Below are 18,480 nucleotides of genomic sequence, written 5' to 3' on the forward strand. Positions count from 1 at the left end.
TCCATTGGGCTGTAAGTCAGTCTCATCCATACAGACTCTATCAAAACATCCCACTTCCCTGAGCCACCAGGGCAATGAGGGGGAACTGCCACACTTCTGTAGTGACAGTTTGTCAGACAAGAAGGGTATTTGTCACCACTGTCCAAATTTTTCCAAGTAAGTGGTGCTTTCCATGTAGGTGGTGCTCTCCATCTCCTTTCCAACGCACCTGGCTTGTCTGCAACCATCCGTTAGGAGGAGGAGAGCTCAGGCTAACTGAGGAGTTCAGCTATCAGGAAAGATTAATAATGCAAACAATCCTGCAGTTTGTCTCCTCTGGTGGATGGGTTTGATGATGCTCGTGCAGCTAAATGCCAGCTCCAGCCTTCGGCTAAGGCTCAGCAGGCAATTATGGGGCCAGCACAGGGCTTGCAGACAGGCCTGCAGGACGAAGTTAGAGCCTGCAGCCGCCTGCACGCCGTTCCCAACACCGCCAGATCCACACACCCAATAATGGCTTTCTTTCCAAAGCTGTAGCTACGGCTGAACAAGAGATGAGGAAATGCAGACAGATAAAAGCAGTCTGCAGGGACAACAAAAGCAAGCTGAAACCAATTATGATTTGCACTTATTTCATACCAGCCCACAGGACTAACACAAAAAACACCGGCACTGACCAGCCCGCTTCATTTTCAATTCCCCATTTTTCATGGAAGTTATTTGAGCTATGTGCCTGCAGGCACAGAGGGAGCTGTTTCACATTAAATATATATTGAATTCATAACGAAAATACTCTCTCTGAAGTGGTATTTTTATTGTAAACAAAAGCTGCAAAAGTTCACACCTGAGGTTTTTCCAACAACAGAGAAAATTGGCATTTAGCACGTAAAAACAGCCAAAAGGAATACTAAAATCATCAAGCCAAAACATAAACAATGCACAGTTGTCTTTCAAAGGGAAAAGGTTTGTATACAAGTGAAAGAAAAACACATTCTTTCTATAAACTATGGTATGCAGTATATTTATCTTTTAACTGTTTACCGGTACAATTAAGAAATTCCATATTTTTTACAAGCTCAGGATTTGGAAGACATGAAAGATGTGCTGAAAAGGGTATTTTTAAACCCCGCTAGACAAGAACAAACTTAGCTTGTAGTTTGAAGAAAATGAAAGTGAAGTACCTTGGTGCACGAACGTTTGTTTTTTTTTTAATTAGTATTTTGATCATTTTCCAATTAGTTATTGTGACAAGGATATATCTGAAACAGAATTGATTTAAATTTTATATCAATTTCTTTTCTCTCACAAGAAGCATAGAGGAACAAGAAAAAGACCCTAATAAATGAAGCAAAACATGTTTTAAATTCACAAAACGTAAACTTTTAAGAAAGGATCTGTCAGTCATCTTTGAGGAAGGATTTTTTCAGATTTGCTTTCATGTATAATTGTAGGGCAGAACATCTATTGCTGACCTACGTATTCCTGATGCAGAGCAATCAAAACACCAACACTATAGGACTGCACAGCAGTACTGCTGGCTGCTTTTTTCCCATCAAAAGTGGGATCAGCCTGCTTTGTATGATGTCAAACTCCCAGAAAGATTTCCATATTTTTGTAGTTTACTCTTAACTGACAGTAGGTAAAAGTGTACCAACAGCATCACCAAAACAGCACTGCTATTCCAAGGAAAAAAAAAAAGTATTCTGAGGCAGCGACTTTTTGAAGTGGTCAAAGGCTGCTGCACCCCAGCCCCTCTCCTGCTGATAAGCAGGAGCACACCAGCAAGTTCCAGTTAAGCCAGATACGGGCAGTAGGGTCAATGCTGTTTGGAAAAGTCCTGTCCACTAAGTGAGACAACGGCTGCTTTGGGCAGATCAACTAACGCTGCTTGCTTTCAAATCCTCTTTCCAAGAACCTCTTGCACGTCAACCAAGGAGCAGATCAAAGCATCTGACTCCTTGTGTCCTAGCAAGCTGCTAAAGGACCATGTCTTTTCCAAGAGCTCTGCAGCCCTTCCTGCTGTAGATGGCCAACCCGGTCATCACGATGTTATGGAAATTCCTACAGTTTGCTAACAAAGAAGCATGGTAGGACAAACCTCCTTGAAGACTCAAGAAAACACCAGGACTGCAACAGCAGCATCCATTTTAGATATCTTTCACGCCACATGCTTTTGAAAATTATCATAGAATTTGCAATGAAAAGATAAATATGGCTAACTATATTTGTATCTAAGCTTGAAAGCTTGAAATATTCTAGCACGACATCTCACTGCTGGCAATAAATAAATAAATCAACAAAGTAAGGCCAAGCGAAGTACGTAGCCTTGATATCACAAAGATACAGAGACACCTGTAGTGAAATGGGTATCTAGAAAAAAATAACACATTCAGGCGTGCTTTTTATCACTTTCAGAAGTGGCCTGGTTTGGTAGTTCCCAATACTTTTTTTTTTTTAAAAAAAAAAAAGGGGAAGAATAAAAAAGGAGATTCGTGGACAGTTAATCTCTGAAACTTCCAAGAAAATGACAATACAGAAGTCAGTCACGGAGATGAGGGCTCCAAAACTAATATTATCAACATACATCAGCAATTTAAATCATTTGAATCAACGATGTTATAGGAATTAGTTGCATACTTAAAGTTCAATATTTGCATAAGTCTTTGCAAGTTGCAAATAGAAAGTCAGATAAATTGATTCAAGATAAAGACCTAGAAGGCACCATAGATAGACTATTACAATTTAAGTCTTACACTAAACACTCAACACAGAATTTTCAGGGGACACATTTGTATATTTAAAGGATTTCTTCTATCCTATAGGGGGGTTTGCAGTGATTATTACATCAACAGCATTTCCATGTTGAGAGAATGCAAAAAAGGAAAAGGATGTAGCATAACACCAAAGAATCTATTGGGTACAGCTCTGGATATCACATATCATTTATTAATATTTCAAAAATGCTGCAATTAAGAGGCAACTACACTTCGCTTTGTCTTCCTTTTTTTTTTTTTTTTTTTTTTTAAGGAAATGGTAATTCCCTGTTTCTGTACTTATGTATTTCCTTAGATACATAAGGAAGTTATCAATCATTCTTTCTCAAACATTGCTACAAAATACCTTGAAGACCACTGAACAGAAAGCTCTCACACTTCAAGCTGAAGACAGCATCAGCAGATTTGAACAAAACTCACACTTCCAACATGCTAATTGGTCACTGGAATCAAATGTCCACTATATAAGGAAGTTGGGGGGACTGAAATCAATGAAATAGATGCAGGAAATCTTAGCACAGAAACACCTGGTCACAAAAACTTTTCATGAGACGTCCCACAGAAACTAATGTTGACGCTTTTGCAGAGTATGGCTCCTAGAAATCCAGCCAGTAGAAATAAAATTAATAATAATGACAATCTTACCTGGTCCCAGGGACAGATGATTCCTCCGAAACACATAAAGAGATATCCCATGGCAACAAGACATACCCAGACCACCAACGAAAATACACGGAGCAGCTTCTTAAAGACAGGCTCTAAGCAGACAAGGATAAATATAGCAAAAAAAATTGCTAGGGCTGTTGGAACAGTTATTAAAAATGCCACGTGGTCTTCAATTTCCTGAAAACAAAGGAAAATGAAAAGGAAGTTAAAAACTGATGTACTTAAAGGTCAGACAAGAGTAAGATACTCTTAACTGATGGTGCACTGATATTTCAGAAAGACATGGGAATATCAATCAAATGTCAAGCAATATGAATCGAAACAGGATTTCTGTCAATGTAAGAAGCTGTAACTTGGATTAACTTCATAAATAACCATTAGCCACCCTAATACTTCTTTTGTTAAATTGAGATATATATTAGTTGAAGTAGATTGAGAAAACTAACTCACACAGCAGTAATGTGATAGGCAAAAAGGACTAAGTGAATTAAAAGGCAAGGCAAATCCAATCTGCAGAAAGCAGCAGCAGCTTTTCTGCTCCTGAATTCACAAGATCTCTGCAGTCAGTATGGTTGGCAGGTTAAACTGAAGCATCTCCACTGAAGAATGCAGCTGTCTAAACACCTCCCAAAATGACTATGTTGTCCCTAAGTCCATTAGAGCCTAATTTTTTTTGACAGCAATATCTATCAGGTGCTATCTATCTTGCTTCTTTTTGAAGCACTCAGCTGGATGGATGGGTTACATGCACCATTTTTTTCCTAGCAAGTGCTTACTTTGAAAGGTGCAGGCAACATACAGAGTAATGACTGGAATGTATCTCAAAAAGAGATTCAGAATAAAGCAGAATTAAATTTATTTACAGAATCTGTATAAAAGTTACTACACTAACGTGTTTAAATCATCTAGTGATAGAAACATTAAGAAAATATTTATTACTGTATTTGTTCCAAAGCATCCGTGGTTGAACTACAGCAGCACTGTATCAAAGGTTGGTTGTACAACCTTCATTCATTCATGAAGCTGTTAGGGGTTCTAGCAGCAATTTTTAGCAAAAAAAAGGATTGCAAAAGGGCCCAAATGCTGCTGTTGCAGCAGTATAATGTCCTCCACAAGTCACACTGCATACAGAAATGCTTCACCTCTACTTCTTCTGTTGGTGAAATCATGGGGACAATCTGAAAGCGCCTATTTGATCATTTTTCAACGCTGATTTGAACTGATTTTCCCCTAGTTTTGTAATGGCTTTCTTAGTGTCTGATACTTTTTGCCTACTGGTAGCTTGTCAGCTTAAATACTTAACATTTTATCTTTTGTGGGCTTTTTTTCTTACTTATATAAAACCTTCTACAGGTAGTGCATAAATAAATAAATAAATAAATAAATAAATAAATTAGAAACGTATTTCAGCATTTTTTTTTTCCCCTCGTAAAAGACAAACTACACAAGCCGGTATCTATAAGAGACAAGTGGTGTAGCACTCTTTCACATCTTCCCCCAGCTGTTCGTGACCTTACTGTGCATATTCTGCACACTTCCATGCTTGTCAGCTGCCTCCAGTGTGCTCACCCACTGCCACGAGTGTCCCCACGCCTCCGGTCAGCACCACACCAGGCAGGAGCCACGAGCTCAGGCATACACATAACCAAAGCAGACTCTGGACTTTGACAGGACAGGAGAAGAATTGATCGACTTTCTGCCAAGCTCATTAGCTGATATACCATATGGCTCATGCCATTAGCCCTCAGCCATACGGCTCCTAGAGCAGAGCGGCAAACTCCCTGGCTGCTGGAAACCGGTGGAAACACAGCTATGAGAGCCTACCTCTGATCAGGCAGGGCAGGCTGAGGGTTATCCTTCCTGTACCTCAGCTATCACCACAAAGCCAAAGACAGTAGTACTTTCCAGAACTAACACTTCCCTTTCTCACCTTTAAAACATTTAAGTTACCTTATCTTGTTCCGTGTATGAATCCATAATAATAAATGGGGTTTTGTTCATCCTCACCTTGTTTCAGTGAATGATCAGTTTCATGCCCAGATTTCATCAAAAGCATTTAATTAAACTGTTTCACTCCTGCACTTCCAGGTGAGATTGCAAAACTCCTGCTATACACTGAGAGGTGAGACCCCTCCTTTCCAATACCACTCCTTTCCTCCCCTTAGGGGTGAGAGATGACAACACTGTCTATCATACAGTCGAGGTTGCAGCCATGAAGAGAAGCCCACACCATCCTGAAGAAAGCTAATATTCAGGAAACTTGGATTTAAATGATGTCAAATTTGATAACATCAAATTCATAACACGATAACAATCAATCTATTAATGAACTACCATGAATTTGAAAATATGCTTCTCCATTTCAGTCTTGTATGGGTACATATTGCCTTCTAGGATGATCTCACTTTATAACAAGTGAATAACATTCAGCTTTCAGTTTACAGCACATGTATACATACACAGTTACATATCTACATATATACATATTCTATCATTAGATCAGTCTATCAAACTTTTGTTTCTCGTTACAAGCTAATCACCAAAAAAACATTTTTTTTTTTTTAAGTGTAAACCAACTTCAACACTTAGATGAGCCATTTTGATCAGTAAATGTAAAAGTTATTCCTGTTATCCTCCCTTCTTTGATTGCCTATTGCGAAGTTTTGAAGTTTTGGTTTGGTTTAAATATATGCAGTAAAAGAAATAAAAAATAGATCCCAGTTACATCAGTTCCTCATTCCATGTATATGAAAGCAGCCTCCCTGGCTTCAGTGGGACTTCACCCTAGCTGAGCCGACGACTAAGCCACAGCTTCCAGAAGACCAAGGTGCTTACATCTCACCATACGCATCTTTTATCTAAAGTAAAAGATGAATTTAATGATAGAATAGGGTAAGCTGAAGGCAATTAAAGTATACATATGAGAAAATAATTACTGCAACTTTAATTCGTTCCGGAAAGCCTCAACACATACAGGGGACTTTTCACAAAACTGCCTGTAAAATATGTGCTAGTTTTAGGTCAACAGAGGCAGGCTGCCTGACATGGGATTTTATCCTCAAAATTCCTTTCAACAGTATTTTTCTATTACTCTAAAGAAGTGAAATGTTCAAAGAGGAGGACATTTAGAGCTTGGAATGTCTCTATCAGTATTTGCAATTATCAGCGTGTTTAGCAAGTTACAAGATGACGTCAGGTACAAGGAGAATTCCCAATAATTAAATGTTCTGTTTCTTTAACTATTTTCAAAAGAAGGAAAAAGAACCCACACAAAACACCTTCCTTCTTTTTTATTGCTACTCACAGAAATTAAAATACACCAGAGGTAGTGGAATTAAACTATCAGCATGACACTTTCAAACATAACGGCTAGGCCTACAATACATGCATCTTGCCTGACAGCTCTATCTTCCTGAGTGTTTGCTATCTTGCTGCCTTTCAATCACTGAAGAAATTAAAAAGTCTACCGTTATAAATTGTTCTAACCCCCATAAATGCATAAGTACGTAATAATATTATCATCTCTAAAATCTGAATCACTTTCACTGATCTTTCCAAAAACTACAACCTTCTCTCATTCCCCATCCTGTTCCCTCCCCTTCCAAATAACAGCATGCCTTCTGTTTAATTTTAAGCATCAGAGCTGCTGTAGAGCAATTCATTCTTTTATATAAGCCACACAACTAGATGAAGCACCCTATAAAAATGAACAAACAAGCATTTACAATAACAGTCTCAGCATAAAATCTCCTCCCATCATCTCTCTCATTCTTTTGGTGCTTTTTTCTTTATTCTTGTCATCTAATGGAATGTGACACCAGTCTACAGACAGCAGACCCCTGCTGAGATCTGAAATACTGCATGCTTAGTCAGAATTAATTCAAACCATTTACTATACTAAATCATTACTAAAATGACTTTTTGCTGAGATCAGTGAAATGCTTCTAAATGAGAATACAAATATTTTTTAAAAGTGAGCAGTGTTCTTCAAACATTGAACCTATATCAGATTTCATATAACTACTGTAAAAAGTGTTGAGCATTAAAAAAAAAAAATGGCCTGAAGGACTATTAGCTCACCCAACTCCTTAACAAAGTAGGACATCTTCATTTAAGCAGGCTGACTGCAGGAATCTGTTCGGTTACCTCTGTAGCAAAAATTGGCCATTTTTTCCTTAAAATCCTTTCTAAGTCTTGTGAGAATGAGAACTACAATGATTTTCAGAAGATGTCATCACCTTTCTCTTCATAGAAGTACACAGCATTTCAGTTCTCTAACACCTCAAGAAACAGTTCTCTCCAAAGATGAAGATACAAAAATCTCCCGGGTGCTTGTAACTTTTATCCTGTATTTTTATATTTTAGTGAACTTGCTTACAGCTGACTGCAGTGTGTCATATGCTAGGCAGCTGGAAAAATCCCCATTTTACTGGGAGACACTGCTGCTCCCAGCCAAGGAGCTGTACAGCTTCATTTAGAATCTCATCATTTAGGACAACTGAAAAGTTTTCACTGACCACTGCAGAATTTTTTTCCATCAATTTCATCACTATGAGACCATCTTCACTCCAGACATGATGATTTGCCTTTAAGGCCAGATGCCATTTCCAAGCCTGTGTGGTATTTTCTGGATCCACAACTAAGAAAAACTTCTCTGCCTTTCACATCTACTTTTATCTTTCATAACTCAAAGCTCTGCTCGTGCTTCTTTCTTACCTTACTGGTTAGAAGCTTTCTCATGTGCCTTTATATTTTAGTTGATTAATCTTTTACTGAACTTTCCGCAGCATGTTCATGGACATTAGCAACAAATTAATTGAACTGTACTTTTTAATCAAACTGTCCTGACTTTTATGTTGACAAAGCGCTTGATTTTCACCAAGAGATTTCTCCCTCTGATTCAACATTCCCTCTTTGGCTTGGTACATCAATGATAACAACATCAGGCTCAACATCCAGTTTCTTCATGGAGATTATTGTCTTGAGAAATTCACTTCCCCATTAATGAGTCAGAACCACATTCTGCACCTGCTGTTAGCAGACAGTGATATTTGACTACTCGCCTACCAGCAATCAGACCAGCAATCTGCATATCACGTGCACAGTGAAATTTAATTGTCATTATAGCTTCCAAGCTGCTGCACACACATATACATAACCTACAAGAAACAGTTCTAAATTCATGGGCAGATTCTAAATCATTTTCTATTTGCCAGTATATTGGGACGTTATCAGTATAGCAACACTTCCTTCAGATCCTTCAGGTGACACTTTGATCATTTCCTCAAACTTCCAAATAACGAACAATGTGTACTATAAAATCTCCCTGTATGACAAGCTCAGCATTTTGCACCAATGCAGCAATACTTGTGAAACGAACAAGAACTATTCTTTGTCTTCATAACATCTGTCCCAGTTAGCACAAGGACAGTAATAGTGATAATAAAATGACCAACAACTTACATCCTGGGAACACCCCTGTGATCACCTATGTTACTGACTGTAGTATCAAGCACTTTTGGCGTGTGGATTCTTAGTGAGTTTAGCTGTTCACCTTCTCCCTCACTTAATACAGAGCAGCTGTACCCAAATTTTTCCAAGTTTGCCCAATAGGAATGAGGGAAGCTCATCTACTTCAGCGTTGTAACAATGACGATCAGAAACACAAAATCTAAAATACCAGAGAACGCAGGCTTCTTGGCTTAATGCAAAAACATCAGACCTCACAGAGGGTTTGGATGTCATCTCCAGAGGTAGTGAGGAACAAACAAAGGCTATGGCCTGTGCAAATAACACTAACATAAGGAAGGCTAGGAGAAAAGTCCTGAAAGCAAAGTATTGGTCACTAGTGGAAAAATTGAAGACTGTAGTAGCTCTCTCATCAGTGTTCCTAAAACAAAATAGGTTGACAAGCCTAGGTTCAATAAGCAGCTAAGAAAATGAATTTAAAAGGCAATTTGAAGAAATCAAGGAATCTTTAGGTACATGGAAGGTGCTCTTGGGAGGTAGCTAAATTTAACCTAAACCAGAAAAGAATGAGTTTGCTGGCACTTCATAGGTCATAGGAAATCATTCAAACTGAAGAGGTTACAAGGACATAGTGCATTAGGAAAAGGTTCTTCTCCAAAAGAGTGGTCAGGCACTGGAATGAGCTGCCCAGGAAGGTGGCTGAGTCACTGTCCCTGGAGGTGTCTAAGAAACATTTACATGTTGTATCGAGGTACATGGTTTAGTGAGAAAATACTGGTGGTAGGTGGGACTAGATGATCATGGGGGTCTTTTCTGACCTTAGTGATTCTAGGATTCTACATGATTTAAGAGAAGTAATAATGTTGTGGAGATCTGTAACTCCCAGCTACAGAGGACAAAAGTTTATTAAACTTACACAGGAGAGAAATGGCAAAAAAAGCCGTAACAGACAGATTCTCTTTTTAAAGTTTGCAGAGAAATGAAACAGCCATGTGAAAGTATACACATTTCTGTATAAACATTAAAAGCCTAAGAAAGACGTGGAAAAAATAAAATGCCTGTCGTTAAATGGCATTATTTACAGAACAGTCCTACTGAAAACTTGGTGGAAAAAAGACCTTGAGTAGAATATTGCTGCTCCAGATAGAAAGTGTAATGAAAAGACAGAAAGTCATATTTCAAAATGGAATGAAGAAAGCTAAAACACAATTAATAATCTAGGAGAATCAATAAATAACATTAAGTCCCTCTGAATCAAAACGCTAAGCTGAACAGCAAAGGTTTATTGAAATATATTACCTAGAAGACTAATATCCAATCAGGATGGAAACTGTATGAGATTTTATGAAATACAGAGGTAAAGACAGGCTGCCAAGTAAGAAAACACAACAGGTAATGGGATACTTCAGTGACTCTCAGCCAGACTGGCTAAGGAACACATCAGCAGACAGAAGCTAAGACACTTGTTTAGGTCTGGCTCATGGAAGAGGTGGAAAAAACAAACAATAACAACAAAACGGTCACACAAAGAAAGAGAAAACACTCATCTGATCTCAAGAAGTAGGAAGAGCCTGGGTCATAAAATGTTACTGTTGAGAACTGCCTTGTAACAGTGAAGAACTGAAGAACAAACAAAGCTCGAACACTAAAACTGAAAGGCAGAGCTAGAAGTTTACAGATTAAAATCTTCATAGACAGCTATAAAAATCAAATGCTCAAACCAAAAGCTAATCATTTCCCCAAAATGACTTGAGAAAGATCAAAACAAAGCCAGAAACTCAATAATATCGGCCAATAAAAGAATTTGAGATATCATTTTTCAGAGGGTAAAAATAAGTAGCAAGTTCATTTTAAATCTTAATCAGGAGCGGGAAGCCTGCTAAAAAAGACACAAGCAAACAGATGATCCAGGTGTTAAAAAGAATGGAAAGATCAAACTGTAGCAGGGCTTTAAAAAAAAAAAATGTGTACATCATGGAGTTGTTCTCATTGCAGAATACATCACACATCAAAGGGTCTGTCTCAAACTAAAGATAAGTGTTGAGTTCTACAGGAAAAAAAAAATCACAGAATAAAAACAAAAATCAGAAGAAGGAGATAGGGTTCTGTAGAAATGACCAACTGGATTTATGGAAGAAAGAGCTGAAACTGCAAAAACATGTACCCTTCACCCAAAAGTGCCCAACTATAATTCTGTACACTTGATAATAGGCACTTCATTGACTATTAACATTGTGAAACTGAGATATTTGGCACTTATAATAGGAAAGCCCATGAAAACATCACTTCTGTGCTCACAAGCAGTTAAAAAGCAACCCAAACCCCAGAACATTAGTAGAAGAATAAACAAGCGAGAATATCATAATGCTACCTCAGTGCATCATGAATACCGTCAGCAGTTCTGGTCCTCCCACTGCCACCACTCCAAAATGAATAGAAAAGAACTAAAAAGATACGCTTGTAAGGGTCAAAGCTGCAGCACAGTGGACAGATACTGGAATAATGTTTGCTTTCAATTTCTCTTTTCTCTGCACGGAGCAAACACAGCTGTCCATTGAAACAGCTCTTATGATTTCTAAAGGTAGTGTCCATCCAGGCCAACAAAGAGTGTCAACCACTTGAATAACCTGCATGAAAATACATAGACAGAGAATACCACAAGTCTAAGACCTCTCCTACGTGGATGGGAATACAGGACAGACACCAATCACAATCAGAAACATAATTAACAGAAGCAGAGCCTGGTACTTATGTGTTTTATACAGATAAATATGTCCTGCACAAACCCCACGCACCCAACCCCAATGGTAAGCAGTTTTTCTTATTTTTTCAATTCTCTCTTATCACTTTGGCAGTTTTCTCTCTCTTTAGTTTTCACTGATTCATAATCTCTCATCCTATTAACTACACCATAAGCAATCTGACAGTGCTTACAACTTTTTATTAAATAAGATGGGCTTTAGAGGGCCTCCAGGGGGCCAGGGAACTTGAAGTGGACCATCATGCCTTTCAGCCACCTTGCACCACCTCAATCTTCTCTCAGGCTGGGCATAATCAAAAGTTGCCTTTCCCCCTAACTCATTTACTAGCCTGTGAAAAACAAAACAAAATTACTGGTGGCTGCAGCCTGCACTTATAAAATTGTCCTATACAATAACTCTGGCAAGCACAGAAGATAAGCCACGTCCCAGAGAGCAATGACAGTTAATTATGTTTTACTCCCTCAAGTGTACCTTACAGGAGAGAGTTGAGGCAATAAGCAGCAAAGTGAGTAGAAGTTTGTATTTTGATGAAAGCAATTATTTCAGGCTCCAGGGCTAATTGGTGTCTATGCACATCACTCAGACTATTTTTAAAGTAAGCGTAGTGATCAACATATCTTCCTTGCATGCTGCATTTCTGCACATATTGATTCTGAATTTATCTCCATAAATGTGGTTTAATAACTTAGTTTCTTTAGATCTTTTGAGATGTTCTCAAAATCCTTACCACATTTATCATCAAAATGAACTTAAAGGAACTCTCCAATCCATACTATTATTTATGCAAAATCCAAAAATCTGGATAGGTGAAGGTGAATGCTTTTTTTTTAAAAAATATGTTTTACAGTGAAATTTATTCAAAACGTAACATAGTTGAAGGCATTACAATGACTAAATTTTATGGGTAGTACATTACTTACAGAACTCAAAAACATGTTTTCCAGCTTAACTGCACTGTAGCACATATTGTAAGTGAAGTTATGCCCTTCCTCATATCCATACAGACTCATGGAACTTGGAAATACTGGCATATTGGTTCACTCCTGTGAGCTATTCAGTACTGACAATTGTATTTGGATAGTCACTGTCAAACTGAAGCTAAAGGGTAGCTTGCCCCCCCCCCACAGACACACTTTAGTCCCAAATTGGTAGCTTGAGAATCTGGCCATAATCGAGAACAAATGCCAAGATTGGAATTGTTTAAAAGTAGGAATCACAGAATTTCAACCAGGGAGCATATGAGTTTCAACACAGGAGAAAACAGTGCACATTTTAAAGGTCTGTTTAATAAAGAAAAAGGTAGGCTTAGGCTTATTTCTCCAGTGGGTCTTTTAAAAACACGTTTTGCAAGAATATTCCACAGCTTTTACATATCAGCATTAAAAGGTCACATGAAAAATAGTTTTAATATTGAGAAGTCACAACTGTCATTGTGTAATTACTTTTCAAGCTTTTCCAAAGGTTGGGCAATTACTTCCTAAACACAGCTATTTTTATGACAGAAAAAGTTCTTAAAGTTTACTCCCCTAAGGACATATTCCACTCTCTCACATGCCTGTCAGTCAAACCCTGAGAGCAGAACCAGAAACCATTGCTCCAGCACCTCGGAGCACATCTTCCGGATTAAACAAACCTCAGAACTGGGACCACGGATGGTGGAAGGAGCAGATGCTGAGACGGCAGATCTGAGGGCAGCTTCCTCTGCTTTTCCCAAATCCCTGCCTGGAACATGCTCTCACCAGAAAGAGTGATGCAAAGATCACTAAGAACAAAATAATTCTGGTTAGAGAAAGAGACTAAGTAAATGTTTTGATACAAGTTGGAGAAAGAGACAACTGGGTGGGTAAGCGTAGACACTGCCTCGTGCCCCTCCATACAGACAGGTCAGTGGTTTCTTGATCCTTCAGCACAGTCTAAACAAGGTTGAGTGTCTGGGTATCGCTTATTTAAAAAATAAAAATAGAACATCTGAAGCAGAAAATGTGTAGAGCTGTTCTTTTTAGTAGGATCAAGAGATAAATATCCAAGAAAAAGATAAGGTGACGGAAAGGGGAACAAAATTCTGCTGATTTCAGGGACTCGCTGATTTCAGGGTTCAGAACCCTAAAAACAGAAGTTTGATCAATCAACAGATTCTCCTATTAACATATCAATATGGCTTGAGCTGACTCAGTTCTTACTAAAATATATAGAAGCCACTGTGCCAGCAACTGGGATCACCACCAGGTTATTGCTGGGAACTAAGCACAGGATGAAAGATTAAAGGTGCTCAGCTGCAGTTTTTCCCATGCCCGGCCAATCCAGAGATTTGCAGACCACTTAAAAGTCCACGCTGCCATCGCCTTGGAGTGATGTTCCATGCAATCTGGATAAGTCCAGTGACTGCCATCACTATGACAAGAAGTACTCCCATTCACAGCAGAAACATTGCAGCTGGGATGTCTAGCTAATTTCTCTAAGAGACTTCATGAAGGCACAACCTAAGAAACTGATTTACCTTTTTGATAACAGTTTTAAGACTCCTATAAATGAGTCAGATAGCTTCATCCATGACAAGAAACTTGAAACCAATTTTAAAAGTTTTAAGCAAGATAACCAGAAGGATATTCACTGGTTCATGGCAAATCCACCATGAAATTGCCATAGACGATTTGTGAATCAACACACCTGGCTCGATGCTGATAAAGACAGCAGAAAATCACGGCCCATCCACCACCTACCTAATTCCCACTGCACCTCAGTAAACAGCAGCTGTAGTCGGTTTATCTGTCGCCACTTGTGTCAGCTGCAGTCATGATTAGGAATTGTGGATCCATGGCTTGAGTCAGCTGCAGTAATGATTAGGAGTTGTGGATCCATGGCTTGAGTCACAGCTGGTGACCTAAATCAGCTTTCCATTGATAGAGTATCCACAAAGCTTTCACCTGGTAAACTTACAGTTCAAGGCTCAATGTGGTGCCAGTGTAGCCACACCTATATTTTTACCCAGCTCTTACTCAGTATTCAGGTTATTCAACATGAAGGATAATACAAAGCTAGGTGAAGAGAAGTTGCCACAGGCACCTCATTATCTGGATGGCTGGTTAGAAAGCGGCAAATGAGACAAGCTCTTAGCAGCATTAAAAGCAACTACAGATGTACTAGGATATCATTAATAAATGAAACAAGAGCTCAGGCTGATATAGTACCGAGGAACTAGACCAGACACAAAGCAAGGTAAATCTTGACTCAGATAGGAAGAAGCACCAACCTTTATGGGACCAATACAAGAAGTAATACTGACTACAAAAGTCACATAAAAATATTATTGGAGAAAACAATGGGCAGGGTGGGCAAATCATGAGACTGTATCAGACAGCCAGCAGCAATACCTGGAAAATATACTGTGATTTTATGGTGCCTAAAGATAAGAAAAAACCTGAAACATGGGATTCCCTTACAGAACAGTTCAATATACAGCAGACTTTCAAGCAGAACTGTAAGTTCACAGCTGGAATTACTGAAAGACATTATAAATAAACTAATTTTTGCTTTGAATTCTTCATCTTAATTAGCTGCATTAATCTGTCAGAATGAGCTTAAGATAGCATACACTGTGGACACAACAAATATGCAAACAGGCCCCTTCAGCTTGATCTTCAACTCATGAGGATTTTGCTCATTCATTACCTTTGCTGTGCCTTAGTTTTCTTTTTTGTAGGAATGGATATGCTGGGGTTTGAAAACAGTACAGCAGATGCTTTGGCTCACTTTTAGTCTGCAGGGATTCCAAGGAACGCTTTCAAAGGCTTGAGTATTCTTGGATTTGGGGAAGGCAGTTGCTGCTCTTGAACCAAATATGCTATAAATTATACAGTGCTGATCCTAAAAGATTTCTTGAAATTTCTATTATGAGTGAACCTACAACACAGCTGTATTACTCTATACAATTTGTTATAACAGAGCACTTAATTAACAGGGAATAACATCACCACAGCACCACTGTGATGACCTGCTGGTGTGGATGAACGAATTTTTAGATCCAAAGTACTGACAAGGACACTACCAGAATCATGCAGCAAATGCCCATCAGCAGATACCTCATCACTTGAGACACTGTGATGAGAATGAACACGTCTCTCCTTTCTGCTATTTTAAGCTGTGTTTTCCACATGGACTTGAAGACTTTTCCCCCTCTATTTTAGGATGAGATTCTAATCATGGCAATCTGGAAGAGTTCTAGGTTTGGCTGATTGGCCAGTTTTTGCCAGAAGTACAAGGATTTCTTTTAGACAGAGTTAGACTCATCAAAGAAAGGGAGGATTTGTTGTCATTCTAATCATGGGCCCAAAAAAATGGCACTCTCCTGAGATGCTTACAGGACTCTTCTGACCTTCTTTCTGTGCAAGTGGTTTGGAAGACTGGTAGACAATTGGGCAGCTAACAATAAGTGATTTCATAGCGCTTGAGATGAGGGAATGCATCCCAACGTCACATCGTGGAAGGACTCTTCACTCAACACATGATCCACTTGACCACCGATACCTTCCAGCTCCACAGCATATCAGCAACCACATCTTAAGAGCCTTCACACGGTCACATGTAGCAGCAAGAATTCTGAAGGCAGATAAGAGTACAAACCTACTGATAATATAACCCTACACTTCAGGCTTGCAGTGTTTCAACAAAGACCACTGACCAGACTGAAAGAACCATATATCTCACAGCAGATTGGTGGCCCTTGAATTTCAGGAAAACAGGAAGAAAAGTCTTAACAGACTTGGGTCTCATTTCACCACAATGTCCTTAGCAGTGCTAAGTGATTCAGATACTACAGAACTGCTTTTATTGAAGCCTGTTATCTACAGCACAGTGCAGTCTTTGTGTCTAGAAAATATGTATTTCATGTATGTATTATATTTGTGAAAGTTAGTGTTCTAATAAATTGTACACTTTAGGCATCGACCCTGTTTTCAACCAGAGTTTTGTTTAACTGCATAAGAAACAAAACATCACAACAGCAGATATTTCAGATATGCTGATATTTTACATTACATATTTTAAAAAATATTAGTCAATCTTTTTTTTCCTATAAATTGCAGGTAACATAGATATGTTTTCACCAGGGACATAGCTGTTCTAGATACCACTAACAGGTGAGATGTTTTTAGTACTAAAAAGGGTGAGGGAGGAAAATAATGAGTTTGCTCTACACATTATGTTATTAAAAGAGCAAGACAGCAACCAGACAGAAAATGAACCTGACATCTGGCATTTCTAAGCACTGGAAAGCATTCACAGATTTGGGAAAATAATTTACTCTCTATCGATTAAAGCAGCTAAACATGGAAGCCTGATTTCATTTTGCCAGTTTTCTATTCATGCCAGGTACTGAGAAATACAGAGGATACTTTGACACAGGAAATACAAAGGCTGATACTATCATTACATTATGCAAAGCTCCACGATTTGAATGGTCATCTTACAGGTAGACTCTGAGAGTCTCGTATCAAATGTTTGAGGAGATAGAGCACTTCATCCCAAAGGTCAAAATCACATTATTTTCCTGAAACAAACAAAACCAAAAATCTCCCAAGAAACCAGTCTCAGTGACAACAGCAGTACGCTGCCTGAAAGAAAAGTAATCTGATTTCCAGGCACACTTTGTAAGTAATCTTGTTTACTGTAATTTTGCAACAGCTTTTATAAATTTTTCATCTGAAACCAGGAAGACTACAGCTGGTATTCCAGCAGGTTGAAAGTGCTGAATAAGTGAAATGCATCCCAGTGTGGTTGGCTCTGTTGGGGAGTAGTTAAGCAGACCTTGTTCCTCCCCAATAAATAAATAAATAAATAAATAAATGAAATTTAAAAAGAAAATTCAGATCTCACCAAGATATATTTTAACAACTGAATTAAAATTAAGTGGAAGGAAAATCTCTCACTTCCATTGGTTTCATCTTCTCATAAGAAAGCCTAGAACATAAAAACGGTTCATCTTTCACATATATCCATTTTTTTCCTAACAACGTTAAATCCCACATTTTGCATCCTAAACTGTGCTTTGAAATAAAAGTGAGAAATATGAATCAAGTGTTGCAGTGAGTCACTTTGGAATTTTGTTTCCACAACAGGCTTAAGTAATTTTCAGTAAAATCTTCACTGCTTTGTACGAAATCTAAAGGAAACAACTGTTGAGAAAGATTTCCTTTAACTTCAAATGCATGGCACAGACCTTCACAGAACTATTTCCATTCACTTCCATTGTGCCTCCTTTACAGAAGTAAATATTCTGTCAGTGCAATCACATACATACAAGATGTGCAAAATAAAGACAAGGATAGCAGCACTGGCTCTCCTAGCTCAGATGTTCGTAACTGCTTGACGCTTGAATATTATCAGGCACAAAAACTCAATCAAGGTTCCACAGCTGTACAAAAAGAGCATTCTTCAGCCACACGCAGGAGGAACAGAACTAAAACCTTTAGAAATATTTTCAATTTCAAATGCAACCAGAGCTCAACTATAATAAAAGGCTTTTAGGTGAACATCTGGGCAGGCCTCCAAGGGATTTTGCCCAACATCCTGCGGCTGAAAGTCAGCACAGACAAGCTCTCTCTGCGCTTGAAGTCTCTCTCATCCGCTGACTGGAAACTTTAAGGACAAACCCCACCTCTCCCTCCACTCACCCTCTCAGTTATGAGCCACAGGAAGATAAAGGCTCAGGAAAAAGGTTCTAAAAGCATTTTTTTTTTTTTTTCATTTTCCGGTATGTCTGGAATTCCAAATGCAGACTGAACTATAAAATTCACTCTTTCTGTAGCACTGTGCGTGGCAAGATGCAGTCAGAT

At 38.5% G+C, this 18,480-nt stretch overlaps 1 protein-coding gene across 3 annotated transcripts in view; it reads right to left on the bottom strand.

Annotated features, from left to right (window-relative positions):
* Positions 1–18,480, bottom strand: part of ADCY2 (adenylate cyclase 2) — a 223,684-nt gene that overhangs the window by 183,730 nt on the left and 21,474 nt on the right. For 2 of the 3 annotated variants that reach the window (XM_090137122.1, XM_090137121.1), the window contains one exon: positions 3,399–3,596. The exons of the other annotated variant lie outside the window; for it this stretch is intronic. In XM_090137122.1, coding sequence (XP_089993248.1) covers positions 3,399–3,596 — 198 coding nt within the window. The remainder of the gene's footprint in view (positions 1–3,398; positions 3,597–18,480) is intronic. 3 annotated transcript variants of the gene reach the window in all.

This window comes from Phasianus colchicus, chromosome 3 (genome assembly GCF_987193195.1).
Source record: "Phasianus colchicus chromosome 3, bPhaCol1.hap1.1, whole genome shotgun sequence".
NCBI lineage: Eukaryota > Metazoa > Chordata > Aves > Galliformes > Phasianidae > Phasianus > Phasianus colchicus.